The sequence below is a fragment of the Gallinula chloropus genome (assembly GCF_964237585.1).
Source record: "Gallinula chloropus genome assembly, chromosome: 28".
NCBI classification, from domain to species: Eukaryota; Metazoa; Chordata; class Aves; order Gruiformes; family Rallidae; genus Gallinula; species Gallinula chloropus.
Window position 1 is genome coordinate 3,588,386 of NC_140113.1, and position 15,007 is coordinate 3,603,392.

The following is a 15,007-nucleotide window of genomic DNA, read 5'->3' on the forward strand; positions in this document are numbered from 1 at the left end:
GGCTTGTGGTTCGGGTTTTTTTCTGCCGTCCTCCCCCCCAATCCCAGCGCTCTCCTTTCCTCCCCCTTCTCCCCCTCCCCCGTTAACGGGGGGGCCCCGCGGAAACTTTGCGGCGGCGGGAGCGGGGCGCAGCGCATCCCCCCGCGGGGCGCGGCGGCTCCGGGCGCGGCGGCCGCCCCGGGGCTCGGCCGCATGCGGGGGCCGCCGCCGCCGCTGCCCGCCCCCGGTGGCTCCTCCGCTCCGCGGCACCGGCAAGGAAGAAGGAGGAGGAGGAGGAGGAGGAGGAGGCGGCGGCGCTGCCCCGGCCCGCCCTCGCCCCTACGGGCCCCGCCGCCGCCGCCGCTGCTGCTGCATGCAGCCCGGTCCGGGTCCGGCGGGACCCGCTCCGCCGAGCCCCGGGGCTCTCCCCGCCTCCCGCGAAAGAGCAAAGTTCAGCCGCTGCCGTGGTGGCCGCCCTGGATGCTCCTCCCCGTCCTCCTCCCCTTCCGCTCGCCGCCGGGTCCTGCCCCGGCCCTGGACCCGGCCCCGCCGCCGCACCGGGCCGCCCCCCCCCCCCCACTCCCATTCCCCCCCCCCCCCCCGCCCCAACCGGGAAGAACAGCGGGGAGAAGCCGGGCGGGCGGTCTCACCGCACCGGAGCGGGGAGGGAGGGTCGGGAGCCGGGGTTGGGCACGGCAGGGGACGGGCGGCTCCGTGGGTCGGTGGTACCGGTTGTGGCGGAGCTGGGCACGGCCCCGGTGCGGTGCCGGGAGCGGGCAGGGTGATGCCGTGGCCTGGCACCCGCAACGGGGCCGCTGCGGTTGAGCCGACGGAGGTTGCTGGGTGAGGCCCGGTTGGTGCCCGTTGGGGACCAGAGCCCTTGGCTGGTCCCGGTTGCACTTGGTGCTGCCGGTGGCTGCACCGGCGGCCCGGCATGCGGGGCCACGTACGTGCCATGCAGCTACAGCCACAGCCCTTGTCCTGTCCCCAGCAAGTGACCTCTGAGCTGCCAACATGCAGCCACCGGCAGATTGACCCTTTGGGGATGAGGACCGAGTCCTGGCCCCGCTGATGGGTTGTGGTGCTGAGCTGCAGGGGAACTGTGGTGGGTGGATGGGTAAAGATTTCCCCCAACCCACCAAGGTGCCAGCATCGGCAACCCCCTCCCTGTGCAGAGCATGAAGGCCAGGGTGGTGCCATGGATGGGGGGGGTCCTTTGGATGCCATCACTCTGCACGGCCCCCATGCAGGATGGGGGAAAAGGGGCTAGATGCAGCCAGGGCCTGGCTGCCATGGCCCTATAAAATCCATTTGTAACGGTTAATCACGCCAGGCCCGTACAAGCTCATCGGTCCATGTGAGAAAGGGGGGTGGTGGGGGGAATCAGGGTGCCAGCCATGGATGCACACCACCTGCTTGCTGCCACCCTGTTGATCATTAACGAAGAAATCAACTGTGTGGAAAGGTGCTTGACCTGGGAGCAGCCCCGCGACACCGCCCTGCCTTCGCCTTTCACCCCGGGGGCCAAACTCTCCTCCTGGCCGTGCCGCCGCGGCCCCGGTGTCTCCCGGCAGCGTGCTGTTCACCTTGACGTCAGAGGCAAAGTCCAGCGGGCAGGGTGTGGAGCTGGGGTGCAGGCGGGATGGGTGCCCCTCATGCACCCCCTCCCCCCCCCCCCGCCCCGTGCCCCCCTCATGCTGTGTCCCCAGGATAGAGCTGTACCCATGGGGGATCCCACATTGTGGTCCCGGTTGGGATGCTGGTGCCAAGCAGCACAGTCGGTGATGCCCATGCTGCGGGGCCAAGCTTGGACCAAGTGCTGCCAGGACCTTTGCAGCACCTTGTCCTTGGCATTCCAAACCCACACAAGCAGGACTGGCATCTCCATCAGGGCAAAGGCAAAAGCCAAGTGGGTTGGATATAAAAAAAAATAAACCCCAACCAACAAAGCACCAAGCCTGGAGCTGGGGTGCAGCAGAGGTGGATGGATTACAGCTCTGGCCATAAATAAAACCTCCATTTCCTCCTGTCTGCTCTCTGGGTACCTGCTAACACGGTCACGCTGGCATGCCTGGCAAGGGATGGATGGGAGCAGCACCCAGCAGAGCCAGTTGGAAAGAGGTTGGGGATCAGGGCAGAGGGGTCCCAGGCCAGGCTGGGGCTGGGGGGGGGAGAGAGGGGGAGAGGGGGGGTGTCACCCCACCTGCAGCCGGTCCCGCTTCTCCTTTCTCTTCTGTCAGGCCATGATTTATGGCCCTTTCCCTGCCGCTCCCCCCGCCTCCTCGCCCCCTGCAAAAAATAATAATCCAGGAACAAAGGAGGAAATTGGATCTTCTCCCCCGCGCAGCTCCCGGCCCCGCGGTGGGAGCTGGGTTTGTTTTGACGTCGGTGTCCAGTTGGCAAAGGGCGTTTGATCTCCAGAGGAATTCCTCCTTCCTCTCGCTGCTCCGCTGACTCTGCTGCACAAAAGGGCCCCCAGGAGCCGGGAGCTGCCGGCGCATTTCGTGCCGCCCCGACGCCCCCGGGAAGGGTCTGGCATGGTAGAGGCGCCTGCTGGGCTCAGGGAAGTTTCCAGGCTCGGTGTCAGACCCGGATCCAGCATGGGGATGGGTGGTAGCACCATCCGCTCGTTCCTCTGCAGCCTTTGGGCTGGAGGAGGATCGGCCCTGTGCTTGCCAGAATCTGTAGGAACAGGGCTGGGGGTCGTGGCTGCACCACTGCAAAGCTGGTGCCAGCAGCACTGGAGAGCTGGGTGCCAGTGCTGGTGCAGAGCTGGGTGCCAGCACCACCAGATGCTGGTGTCACTAGCCCTGACCCAGTTATCAGCATCCAGGTTAGCACCACTCTGGGCTACTAGGCAGCCGTGCCCTCAAGGCTTCCCTGCAGGCTCACCTAGGTACCACCCTGTCCATCTGTCTGTCTGTGTGTCCCCCCCCAGGATGGCCCCACATGGGCAGAATGGGGGAGAGGGGTGTCAGTCAATCCCCCAATTTTCAGCCATCGGGCAAGATCTGGCCCCGCTCAGCACCAGAGCAGCTTGGTGAGGGCATTGAGCCCCAGCCAGGCTCCTGGTCACTGCATTCCTGGGGCCAGATCCCGCTGGGGTGTGTGCTGTGGAGGGCCAGGGCAGGCGTGGGCTGCTGCAGAGCTGTGCAGGGGCAAAGGGACCTTTGTGGCCAGGGGGGTTCCCGACCAGCCACGGGAGCAGTGACCTTGCAGGGCTAAACCATGGCCATGCCACAGCAGGCAAAGGACAAAGGGAGACCAGGGCCACTGTGCCATGCACAGCTCCTCAGTTCCCTGGGCAGGATTTCCCCACCTTCCTACCCCTCCCCATGGCTGCCCCATGGCTGCTCTGGGGTGTGGGTGCTGGCACAGCACAGGGAGCACCCAGCACGTGTGTGTGTGTGTGTGTGTGTGGCAAGTGTGTCTCAGTGGAAGGCACACACATGTGTGCACGGGGGACACAGCCCCACGCATGGGGATGCACACACGTGTGCAAACTGGGCTGGGGGTCACTCTCCCATATGCCCCCCACAGCCTCCCCCAGCCCTGCAGAGCGGCCAAGGGAGACCTTGTACCCCCCAGCCTCCCCTTCCCTGCAGAGTGCCCTGAGATCCGTGCTGTGGCCCCCACACAGCACAGCCAAGCGAACCATGTGCCCTCCCCACTCCCATGGTTGCCAGCTTCTCCCCCATGAGCCCACCTGGATGGTGTTCTGCAGCCCCCCCCCCCTCAGGTGACAGGGTGCAGTCCCACTCTGGGCCCTGCTCCCCAAGGGTACCAGGGCTTTTGCTGTGGTTCCTCGGCTTCAGAGAAGGGGAAACTGAGGCAGGGAGTGGGTCAGAATGGCAGCACCTTGCAAATCGTGAACGGGCTGCAGCCTCCAGCACCACATCCCCATCCTCCTGAGAGGACCTGGTTTGGCCCTGGGGTCAGCAGGATGCGGTGGGGGCATCTCTCCAGCTGGGGTGGGGGTGACAGCAGGTCCCAACTGCCCTCCCCCTCCTCCCAGCACCCAGGGCTGAAGCCTTCCTGGCTGCCCCAGCCCTTTCATGCGGCTCTTGGTGGAGCCTGACCCTGCACAAAGCCCCCAGGAGCCCATTTGAATCTGAAAAGGGGTCTGAGCCAGAGCCCTGACCTTCAACCTGCGGGTCAGCCCCTCCATGCCACAGGCCCCCGGGACCCCCTGTGAGCCAGGATGGACCGAGACGTGCCATGGGCTGCACTGCAGCCAGGAACAAGAGGTGCAGGCAGGGAGAGGGGCTGGGAGCAGGCAGCACAGGCAGCCCCCACACTCCAGTATCTGGGTGCCAGGACTTGCCCCTTCATGCTGGGCACACAGCAGTGCCTGTCACACCAGTCAGGGCTGGGCTCCATGGTGATGTGCTCCTGTTTCACGCCAGGATGGCTCCCTGCAGCCTGGGGAAGTTCTCCTCCGGTCCATACTCCATCCCTGCATTCCCTCATCCCCACATCCTGCATGTCCTCATTCCCACATCCCTGCATCCCTCATCATTGCATCCCTGCATCCCCACATCCAGCATCATTGCTGCCTGGTGTTCTCACCCCCCTGCAGCCCTCTCTCTGTCCTCTCCATCGCCGCAGCTCTGGATATTGATCCTCTGAGCCTTGAACTCTGCTGCAGGAACTCCCCAGGGAGATGCCGGCCTCGTTTCAGCCCATGCACAGCCCCGTGCCTCAGTTTCCCTTCCACCCCATGGCCTGAGCCCTGGGATCTCCCACACCCCTGTGTATCCTCCCACCACAGAGCCACACTCAGCCCAGCTCCTGCAACCCGGGTCCCCATCACACTGGCATTTGGGCTGCTGGATTTAGCTTCCCCTCTCCCTGAAGAAGCCCCCAGGGCATGGCCCTGCTGCCACCCCCCCCTCTCCTCCTTCTCCCCCCCCTGTATGGGGAGGATGCCCCCAGCGCAGGGTCACTGCTCCTCTTCCCTCCTGAATATGCATGGGCCCCGGCCGCCACGGCCACCGCCATCACCTTTGATCCCACGTCAGGGATAACAAAATAGCTTCATCTGCACCAGGAGATAGCAGGGACAGTGGGGGGGGTGGGTATGGCCTTTGTTCCCAGCCCCATTGGGATGAGCCATGCTGGCGGTCTGGCTGCCTGAACCCCCACCCCCTCCAACCCCAAAGCACGGTGGAGCCACGAGCATCAGTGGTTTATTCTCCCTGGGGATACAGCAGGCGCCTCCTGGCACAGGGGGTCTGGTGGGGTGATGGAGAAGATGTAGGAGGGGGGTCCCTAGATACTGGTCTCGCTGCCAGCCGTCCCCTGCTCCAGGGTCTGCAGCCTGTGGGCCAGTGCCTGCACCCGCTGTGCGTGCTGCCTGCGCAGGGCACCCGCCTGTGCCTCCAGGCGCCGGAGCTGGGCCGCCTGCTTCCGCCGGGCACCGCGGTACGCCAGGGCCAGCGCGCTGCGGGCACCACGTCAGCGTCCCGGCTGGGCCACGGCACCCAGGGCACCGGGCCGTGCAGAACAGGAGGGATCGTGGGTTTCGGGGTGTGCAGGAAGGGACAGCAGGGCAGGGGTGTGCAAGGTGGGACCGTGGTTTGGGGTGTGCAGGAAGGGACAGCAGGGAAGCGATGTGCAAGGTGGGACTGTGGTTTTGGGGTGTGCAAGGTGGGGCCGTGGTTTTGGGGTGTGCAGGAAGGGACAGCAGGGCAGGGGTGTGCAAGGTGGGACCGTGGTTTTGGGGTGTGCAAGAAGGGACAGCAAGCCAGAGGTGTGCAAGGTGGGGCCGTGGTTTTGGGGTGTGCAGGAAGGGACAGCAGGCCAGGGGTGTGCGAGGTGGGGCCGTGGTTTTGGGGTGTGCAAGGTGGGGCCGTGGTTTTGGGGTGTGCAGGAAGGGACAGCAGGCCAGGGGTGTGCAAGGTGGGACCGTGGTTTTGGGGTGTGCAAGAAGGGACAGCAGGGCAGGGGTGTGCAAGGTGGGACCGTGGTTTGGGGTGTGCAAGAAGGGACAGCAGGCCAGGGGTGTGCAAGGTGGGGCCGTGGTTTTGGGGTCTGCAAGAGGGGCGTGCAGGGGGAGACCCGCAGGCAGGATTGGAACTGTGCTTTGAGGGGGCGTGTTGGGGAGGGGCATTGCACCCACCACCCACCCATCAGGGAGGCGGGTGCCTCCTGCCCACCTGTGAGCCTGGAAGAAGTCTGCGGTGATGGCGACGCACTGCGCCTGCTGCGCGCGGCTGGCGGCACTGCCCTGCTCCAGCGACAGCACCAGCGCCCGCGCCCGGGCGCGCAGCTCCTCCGCCCTGGGGACACCCACATGGCAGCCAGCCCAGTGTGCCACCCAGCACCAGCACAGCTCCCCGTGGCAGGGCTGTGGCATGCTGCTGAGGGCTCTTACCGGGCCAGGGCACGGAGCAGCTCTTCTCCCATCATCTTTGGGTCTGGAGGGTGTTGGGGAGCCGCTGCTCCAGCCTGGCTGGTTTGGGCATCCTGCAAAGGCTGGGAGTGGGTTCCAGCCCTGAGGAGACCCCCCAGCCCTGAGGGGGGTCCCCATGGGGAGGTGGGAGCAATCCTTACCTCCTCGTTGTGGCTGGAGCTGCTGGGAGGGCTGGGTGGGCAGCTGAGCCCCTTGTTCTGCTCCCACTCCAGATGCTGGAGCACGAGAGTCAGTGCAGCCTCACGTGGCCCCTGCCCGGCTGCCAGCACCTCCAGGCCCTGCTTCTGCCTCTCCACCAGCTGCAGCCGCGTCCTCAGGTCAGCCATGGCCTCCTGGCAGGTCAAGGGTGCCACCGCCGGTGTGGGGAAACTGAGGCACGGCCCCACTCCCCTCAATCTGCTTCCTCCTGCTGTGCATCACCCCAGCACTTCTCCGCTCAAAGCCAGGATCTCATGGAGAGCTGGAGAGGACACTCAGGTGTCCAGCCCCCCCATCACCCCCCCTCCAACATCTCACCTTGAGCATCGCCAGGTCCTGCAGAAGCTCTGTTTTCTCTGGCCGCCTCCAGCCCGGCAGGAGAGCCCTGGCCTCCCTCAGCACCCGCTCAGCACAGGCTTGGGCAGCCTCACTGCAGGAGGTGCTGGGGGGTGCTGGGGCGCTGAGCAGGGATGCCTCCACGGCCGCCTGCTCCGCACGCAGCTGGCGGATGTGCTCACGCAAGGCTCCCTCCTCCATCCCGAGGGGCGCCGGGATGCTGTGGGGTGCCGGGGATGCGGCTGGGGTTGGCATAGGGATGAGGTGGCACCCCCCTGGGGGCACCCACACCCCTTCCCTCTCTTCCCCCTCCCTGTACCTCTGCAGCCTGGGGGAGCCGCTGTCCCAGTTCTCCTCCTGGTCGTCCGGCTCCGCTCGGCCCAGGAGCTGTGGCCCCTCCATTTGTGTGAGCCTGGACCCCTGGCCATGCACTGGGCTCTGCTCCCCTGCAGCTTCTAGGCACGGTGCCAGTGATGTCTGGGCAGGTGTCTGTGCCCGGTACCTGCCTGCTGGGGATGTGCTGGGGACTGGGGTGTCCCAACATCCTTCCCTCATCCCCTGATATCCATAAATATCTGCCCAGAACCCTCCCAGCACCTTCCCTGTACCCCCTTGATGCCTGGCCACATCCCCCTGCTGTCCTCCCGACACCCTGCCAGGATTCCTCCTCCATCCCCCCAGCACCCCTCGGCACCCCCTGCAGCACCCTGGGCTGACACTCACCACCACAGGCACCATCCTCCTCCCTGCCCAGCTTCACCTGCATCAGATCAAGGAGAGCAGCGTAGGCCCCCCCGCAGCGCTCGCTGCAGGGAGAGGGGCTCAGCGTGGCAGTGCAGGATGTGTGCCCCCATCCCCACCCCATCCCCATCCCCGTTCCCATCCCCATTCCATCCCCATCCCCATCCCCATCCCCATCCCCACCCCATCCCCATCCCCATCCCCATCCCCATCCCCACCCCATTCCCATCCCCATTCCCATTCCCATCCCCATCCCCATCCCCACCCCATCCCCATCCCCATCCCCATCCCCATCCCCATCCCCACCTGCAGCGCAGGGCCAGGCGCAGGGCAGTGCTGTGGGACTCGTGCTGGCCCAGCACCATGCTGAGCCTCTCTGCATCACTCTTGCACTCCTGCAGCACGGCCGCCAGCTCCCGGTTCACCTCCTGCAGCCTCCCCAGGTGCCTGAGCGACCACAGTTAACCACACAGCCAGGGCCCGGCGTTGTGCCTCAGTTTCCCCACAAGCTAAGACTCTCTGCAGAGCCTGGGGCTGGGATGTTGAGGGGAACTCACCCCTGCAGCTCCTGGACCCGTTGCTCCTGCTCCTGGCTGGCACTCTCGGAGAGCTGGGTGGAGAGGGGGCTGTGGGGCTGCGCACCGTGGGGCTGAGCACCATTGGCACACTGGGGCAGGTCCTGTAGAGGGGACAGGCAGAGCCCAGCACAGGGGCACAATCCCACCCGCTGAGCCTCCCCCCCCAAGCTGCAGCCCCAGCCTCACACTCACCTGGGACAGTTTGGGTTCCCCCTGCCCTGGGGGGCAGCTGAGCCCTGGGGTGTTGGTGCCAGAGCCCCCCGGCTCCTCCAGCCTGGACAGAGCATCCCGCAGGTCCTGGACCTGTGCCGAGCACTGGGCTGAGACCTGGGGGACTTTTGGGTGCCAGCCCACCCTGGGGGGCTGCACCGGGGCAATAAGCCCCCCACCCTGTGCTGTGCCTCTGGCACCCACCTTCCCCTGCAGTCGGTCACGCTCCCCCCACAGTGCCCGCAGTGAGGCTGTGGCCTGGCTCAGTTCCTCCTCCCGGCGCCCCAGAGCCGCCCGCAACGCCGCGTTCCTCGCCGCCGCTGTCGCCACCACCTCAGCCTCCTCTGCCAGCAGCCCCCTGCCCAGTCCCTCCTCGGGGCTCCAGCATGTCACCCTTCCAGCCCAGCCTGATGTCTGGTCCAGCTTCTCCAGGCTCTGGGGATACAGAGCCCATCAGCCAGTGCCCATCCCCTTGGTGTCTGGGCTGAACGTGCCGGCGTAGCTCACCTTGGCCGCCCGTGCCCACTCCTCGCTGGGCGCAGGCCACGCCGGTGCCTGCCGGTGCCAGGAGAAGACGGTGCGCTCCAGCGAGCTCACGGTGTGTTGCAGCTCAGCGAAGAGGTCGGGGCCGTGGGCTGGGGAGACGGTGTGTGGCCGGGGTCAGAGCCCACAGCAGGCAGTGGAGGCGCCGGCACAGCACCACGCGGCACAGCACCACGCGGCACAGCGTGGTGCACCCACCTTCAAGCGTGAGGTTTTGGTGCTGGGGCTGTGGGCTGGCAGTGGGCTGGCTGGTGGTGCCCTTCCAGCCCTCCTCATCCTCCCTGTGAAGGCCAGAGATGGGGGGTGACAGGTGGTAGCAGCCCCCCACCCCGTGCCCTATGGCTGCTGCGTGCCGGTACCTGCCCGTGCGGTGCTGGAGCTGCTCGGCTCTCTGGTGCAGCCGTGACGCTGTCTCCAGCAGCGCAGCGATGCACTCCTCCAAGCGCAGGATGCCCTCAGCGTCCCCTGCCGTGTCCTCAGCAGCCTCATCTTCCTCCTCTTCCTCATCCTCTTCCTTTTCATCATCCTCCTGCCCATCTGGTGGGGGCTGCGGGACCTGCCAGAACCAGAGGTCTCTGTCCATCCATCCCGGCCCCGGCTGGCAGTGGGGGACACTGGGGCTGATGCCCACCAGGCTTTGCCAGGATGGGGACCAGCTTTGGCCACCAGCCAGCTCACTGGGCCAGATGCAGCACTGCCACACCACCATGTGCCAGAGCCTGGCACCAGGACCGGGGATGCCCATGACCGGGGGATACCCACGGGGAGCACAAGGCAACCCCCAGCCAGGTGGGACCAGCCCCAACCCACGGGACCCCCCACTTGCCTTCTCCATCTCGGCAGCCTCTTGCCTGCTGTCCGTTCCCAGGGGCTCGTCCCAGTTCTATGGCCCCGTCACGTCCTGGCCCCTGCCCTGGGCCTGTCCCAGTCCTTGTTCCTGCTGAGATTTCCTCTTCCTTGCCGTGCTGGCGCAGCCTCCTGCGCTTAACTGTGTCGCTCCACCATCCCTGCCCACTCTGCCCCACGGCCCCTCAGCCCCACTGGGACCCTCTCCTTGTGCCCTCACTCCCTCTCACCTCGCTGGGAGGGTGCACCCAGCTTCACACCCCTGAGCATCCCCCTGGGAGTATATGGGGGGGAGAGGGAGGGGAAAGCACCCAGAATAGGGGGGTGCAGGGGTGTGTGCAAGCGTTTGGGGTGCTAGGAGGCGTTGCGTGGGGTGATGGGGTGCACGGGGCAGCCAGCTGGTGGGTGCCATGGGTGCTGTGTGTGTTTGTGGGTGGCGTGAGGGGTGCAAAGGGGTATTTGGGGTACAGAGGGGGTACTGGAGGGAGTTGTCTGGGGCACTCGGGGTGCAGAGCGATGCGGCGGGGCGTGAAGGGGTGCACGAGGTGAGAGGGTACAGGCTGGGGGTGCAGCAGGGCGCATGGGTATTTGGGAGGCTGGGGGGGGGTGTGGGTGGGCACAGGGGCTGGGTGAGGGTTTGGGGGGTGGGGGGTGTAGGGGTGTGCTGAGGGTGCAGGGGGCAGCGCGTGGGTGTCCAGGGTGCCGTGCACGGGCATTCAGGGGGATGAGGTGAGGGATGGGGGTGTCCCCCCCTCTCCCGTCCACACGTGTCCGGCGGGACCCCCCCGAGAACTACAAATCCCGGCAGCTCCCGCGCGGCGCCGCTTCCGGGAGGGACCGGGAGGGACCGGTGCTGCCGGGAGTCGGTGAGCGGGCGGGGGGAAGAGTTGCGGGGCCGGGGCTGGTCTGAACGGCGAGTGCGGGGTGTAGGAGGGGTGCGGGGGGTTGTGGGGGGCACACGGCCCGGGCAGGGTTGAGCGGTGCAAAGGGGGGTGGGGAGAAGCTTGGAGGGGGGGGTGGGGGGGGGCTGGGGCACTTGGGGTTTGAGCGAGGGATGCGGGGAGTGGGGGGGCGTGGGATGGGGGTGCGGGGGGTGCACAGGGTCGTAGGGCAACGAGCCATGTGAGCAAGGGGTGCGCTGGATGAGGGTGGGGGGGGGGCCGCAAGGCCGCAGCAGCACTGACAACCCCCCAGCCACCCAGATTCGGCCCCCAGCAGCGTGGCAGCTGCCATGGAGCGCGGCTGCGTGATGGACACGTCGGAGCCGGGCAGTGCGGCCGAGGAAGAGGAGGAGAAGGCGTCAGAGCCACGGCCCAGGACCCGCTCCAACCCTGAGGGGGCTGAGGACCGGGCGCTGAGCGCTCAGGCCAGCGTGGGCAACCGCAGCGAGGGGGAAGGTGAGGCGGCCAGTGCCGATGACAGTCCCCAGGGCACCGCCGCGCCCGACGGCACCGCCTGGCCCGGCCCCGTGCCCCCCACCGAGGTGCAGGTCAAGACGCCGCGTGTGAACTGCCCGGAGAAGGTGGTGAGTGTCTGCAAGGGGGGTGGTGCAGCCCTGAGGGTGCAGTGAGGGGCTGCGGCGGTGCAGTGAGGGGCTGTGGCGGTGCAGCGAGGGGCTGTGGCGGTGCAGCGAGGGGCTGTGGTGGTGCAGTGAGGGGCTGTGGTGGTGCAGTGAGGGGCTGTGGTGGTGCAGCGAGGGGCTGTGGCGGTGCAGTGAGGGGCTGTGGCGGTGCAGTGAGGGGCTGTGGTGGTGCAGTGAGGGGCTGTGGTGGTGCAGCAAGGGGCTGTGGCGGTGCAGCGAGGGGCTGTGGTGGTGCAGTGAGGGGCTGTGGCGGTGCAGGGACCTCACAGCCGTGGTTGTCTTCCCACAGATCATCTGCCTGGACCTGGCGGAGGAGATGGCTCTGCCCAAACTGGAGTCCTTTAATGGGTGAGAGTTGGGGGCTGTTCCAGGACCCCTCAGGGACCCTGCTTCTCCTCTCTGTTCCCCGGCTCTGGGATTGAGGAGCAGGGGAGGGGTGGTGCCCGCTGAGCTTCGTTCCCCACGTCAGGTCCAAGACGAACGCCCTCAACATCTCCCAGAAGATGATAGAGATGTTTGTGAGGACCAAGCACAAGATCGACAAGTGCCACGAGTTCGCGCTGGTGGTGGTGAACAATGATGCCACGTGGGTGAGCGGTAGGGCAGGGGTGGGGACAGGGATGGGGGCGGCTCCGCATCCCTCTCACCCTGGGTCCTCTCAGCTCTCAGGGTTCACCTCGGACCCCCGCGAGGTCTGCAGCTGCCTCTATGACCTGGAGACCGTTGTTTGCAAGTCATTCAGTATCCCACCGCCTGTGGGGGAGAGGATGTGTGGGGGGGTGGCACTCTGCGGGGACCCTTGGGTGCACACAAGGACCCCTGAAGGTATGTGGGGACCCTCCAGGCCCGTTGCCTGCAGATGGCAGCAGATCCACGGCCTTGCTGGCATGCCCGGTGGTGTTACCAGCTGGACCCCTGAATCCCCCAAGACAGGGTTTAGCACTGCACCCCCCAGCCCCACCAGATACCCATTCGTTTTCTCCCCATCCTGGTGCAATCACTTCCATCCTCAGTGCCAGCCAGGCCCTGGGATGGGTAGCAGGATGTCCTTGGTGGGGGGAGGCAGGGGTCTATGTGCATGGATTGGTCCTTACCTGAAGCTGCAGATCTGGAAGGACTCTTCAACCTGATGTGAGTACTGCTGGGGGGGGAGGGACACGGGGTGGGGTGTCAGGGCTCCCACCTGGGATGGGTGCTGCTTTCCCAGTCGCATCCCAGAGCTCTGAGTTCTTCATTAAGTTTGAACCATGGGGGACACCCGGACTGTCCCCAGGCAGTGGTGGGGGGGCAGTGTCCCTGAGCAGCTTCTGTCCTCCCTGCACAGCCAGCAGAAGATTGAACTGCCAGTGACGGAGAACGTGCAGACCATCCCACCGCCCTACGTGGTCCGGACCATCCTGGTGTTTGGCCGCCCGGGCTGCCAGCCCCAGTTCTCCATGTCAGAGCACATGAAGGTGAGGGGGGGGTGTGGGGTGGGTGTCTGTGTGTGTGTCCATCTCCCAGATGGACTGTGCCCCCACCCTTGGTGAGCGCAGTGGCTCCGGGTCCATCCTGACATGTGGGTGAGTCTTTGGCCTCTCATCCTGCAGAAGATGCTGCAGTGTCCCTACTTCTTCTTCGATGTGGTTTACATCCATAACGGGGCAGATGAGAAGGATGATGAGATGAGCTGGAAGGTAAACATGGGATGGGACGGGACGGGATGGGACGGGACGGGATGGGACGGGACGGGATGGGACGGGACGGGACGGGACGGGATGGGACGGGATGGGATGTGTCTCCCCCCACCCCGCTGTGGCTGGTGATGGGTGGGCTGTGTGATCCACCCTGCCCATCCCTGTGTCATGTGTGCCCCCTCCCACAGGAGATGTACACCTTCTTCAGCAGCCTGGACACCAAAGGCACCAACTACAAGTACGAGGTGTCGCTGACGGGGCCGGCTGTGGAGCTGCACAACTGCATGGCCAAGCTGCTGGCGCACCCGCTGCAGCGACCCTTCCAGACCCACGCGGCGTACAGCCTGCTGGAGGAGGATGAGCCCCCCGAGATTGAGGCCACTGTCTGAGCCAGGGGGGTGGGGGGCGGCTGGCAGGGAGCCGGATGGAGGTCGGCAAAGGGCTGCGGCGGGCGGCCGGGCGGTGTTACCTGCTGGGGGTAAAGAGAGATGTGTTACTCCGAGTGGGTGTCATGCTGGTGCTGCAGCTTCTGCGCCGGGGGTCAGAAACACGGGGGGGGGTGGGTGGCATTGCCCCCCTCCCAGCCCTGTGCAGCCATGGGGATGGGGGCGGGGGGCTTGTTCCCGGTGGTGCTGATGTGGGGAGGGGGCAGCTCAGGGCCTGTGGCTCTCGCCATTGCTGGTGGGGCGGGTTGATGGGAGGTGCTGGTGCCGGGCAGTGGGGGGCGCTGGGCGATGCTGGTGCCGGGCAGTGGGGGGCGCTGGGAGGTGCTGGGGCCGGGCACTGGGGGGCGATGGGCGATGCTGGTGCCGGGCACTGGGGGGGCGATGGGCGATGCTGGTGCCGGGCACTAGGGGGGCGATGGGCGATGCTGGTGCCGGGCACTGGGGGGGCGATGGGCGATGCTGGTGCCGGGCACTAGGGGGGCGATGGGCGATGCTGGGCCGGGCACTGGGGGGCGATGGGCGATGCTGGTGCCGGGCAGTGGGGGGCGATGGGCGATGCTGGTGCCGGGCACCGGGGGGCGCTGGGCGATGCTGGTGCCGGGCACCGGGGGGCGATGGGCGATGCTGGTGCCGGCCACTGGGGGGCGCTGGGAGGTGCTGGGCCGGGCAGTGGGGGACCGCTGGGCGATGCTGGTGCCGGGCACTGGGGGGGCGCTGGGCGATGCTGGTGCCGGGCACTGGGGGGCGCGGGGAGCAGCGGGGCGGGGCGCAGCGCGCTTTGGCTCCGCCCCCCCAGCTGCGGGGTGGGCGCGGTTGCTTTGGGCCGGCTCCTATTGGCCGCTTCTCCAGCCAATGAGCGGTGGCGTGGCTGTGCGCGGGGGGGGTTTGAAGTGGGGCGCAGCACGCATGCGCGGGGCGGGATGAGCGGCGCCGGGCGGTGCGAGACGTAAGCGGGGGACGGGGGGACGGGGGGACGGGGGGACGGGGGGACCGGGGGACCGGGGGACCGGGGGACCGGGGACGGGACGGGACGGGACGGGACGGGACGGGATAGGGATAGGGATAGGATAGGATAGGATAGGGATTGGGATAAGGATGGGATAGGATAGGGATAGGGATAGGATAGGGATGGGGATAAGGATGGGATAGGGATTGGGATAGGATAGGGATTGGGATAGGAAAGGGATAGGGATAAGGATGGGATAGGATAGGGATAGGGATAAGGATGGGATAGGATAGGGATGGGGATAAGGATGGGATAGGGATTGGGATAGGATAGGGATTGGGATAGGAAAGGGATAGGGATAAGGATGGGGTAGGATAGGGATAGGGATAAGGATGGGATAGGATAGGGATGGGGATAAGGATGGGATAGGGATTGGGATAGGATAGGGATAGGGATAAGGATGGGATAGGATAGGAATTGGGATAGGATAGGGATAGGGATAAGGATGGGA

General features: G+C 66.4%; 2 protein-coding genes across 4 annotated transcripts; one reads left to right on the top strand and one right to left on the bottom strand.

The window, feature by feature from the left end:
• Positions 1 to 5,156: 5,156 nt before the first annotated feature.
• USHBP1 (USH1 protein network component harmonin binding protein 1) lies at positions 5,157 to 9,866 on the bottom strand. Its single transcript, XM_084276227.1, has 15 exons — positions 9,827 to 9,866; positions 9,360 to 9,556; positions 9,199 to 9,281; positions 8,965 to 9,092; positions 8,662 to 8,892; positions 8,440 to 8,550; positions 8,227 to 8,348; positions 7,976 to 8,116; positions 7,652 to 7,734; positions 7,248 to 7,455; positions 6,911 to 7,148; positions 6,535 to 6,726; positions 6,356 to 6,447; positions 6,138 to 6,260; positions 5,157 to 5,422 (listed from the first exon to the last, which is right to left on the bottom strand). The coding sequence occupies exons 1-15, from the start codon at positions 9,833 to 9,835 to the stop codon at positions 5,251 to 5,253; spliced, it is 2,130 nt and encodes a 709-aa protein (XP_084132353.1). The 5' UTR covers positions 9,836 to 9,866; the 3' UTR covers positions 5,157 to 5,250.
• An 823-nt stretch (positions 9,867 to 10,689) lies between these two features.
• Positions 10,690 to 13,606, top strand: BABAM1 (BRISC and BRCA1 A complex member 1). 3 transcript variants are annotated; one of them, XM_084276392.1, is made up of 9 exons: positions 10,690 to 10,712; positions 11,041 to 11,371; positions 11,718 to 11,776; positions 11,898 to 12,018; positions 12,091 to 12,169; positions 12,535 to 12,559; positions 12,753 to 12,882; positions 13,018 to 13,104; positions 13,293 to 13,606. In XM_084276392.1, exons 2-9 carry the CDS (start codon positions 11,078 to 11,080, stop codon positions 13,491 to 13,493), a joined length of 996 nt encoding a protein of 331 aa, XP_084132518.1. In that variant the 5' UTR covers positions 10,690 to 10,712; positions 11,041 to 11,077; the 3' UTR covers positions 13,494 to 13,606. The 3 variants fall into 3 exon arrangements, with proteins under 3 accessions (XP_084132518.1, XP_084132519.1, XP_084132520.1); XM_084276393.1 differs by having other exon boundaries at positions 10,703 to 10,712; positions 11,049 to 11,371; XM_084276394.1 differs by having other exon boundaries at positions 10,705 to 10,712; positions 11,062 to 11,371.
• Positions 13,607 to 15,007: the final 1,401 nt, after the last annotated feature.

What these genes read in the sequence shown, in the direction of transcription:
- USHBP1 (XM_084276227.1), bottom strand. An exon ending in AGTGGGCACGGGCGGCCAAG is followed by an intron (nt 8,893 to 8,964) that starts GTGAGCTACGCC and finishes CTGTATCCCCAG; the next exon opens with AGCCTGGAGAAGCTGGACCA. An exon ending in GACTTCTTCCAGGCTCACAG is followed by an intron (nt 5,423 to 6,137) that starts GTGGGCAGGAGG and finishes TGGTGCCCGCAG; the next exon opens with CGCGCTGGCCCTGGCGTACC.
- BABAM1 (XM_084276392.1), top strand. Translation starts at nt 11,078, where the DNA reads ATGGAGCGCGGCTGCGTGATGGACACGTCGGAGCCGGGCAGTGCGGCC. An exon ending in TGAACTGCCCGGAGAAGGTG is followed by an intron (nt 11,372 to 11,717) that starts GTGAGTGTCTGC and finishes GTCTTCCCACAG; the next exon opens with ATCATCTGCCTGGACCTGGC. An exon ending in AAACTGGAGTCCTTTAATGG is followed by an intron (nt 11,777 to 11,897) that starts GTGAGAGTTGGG and finishes TCCCCACGTCAG; the next exon opens with GTCCAAGACGAACGCCCTCA.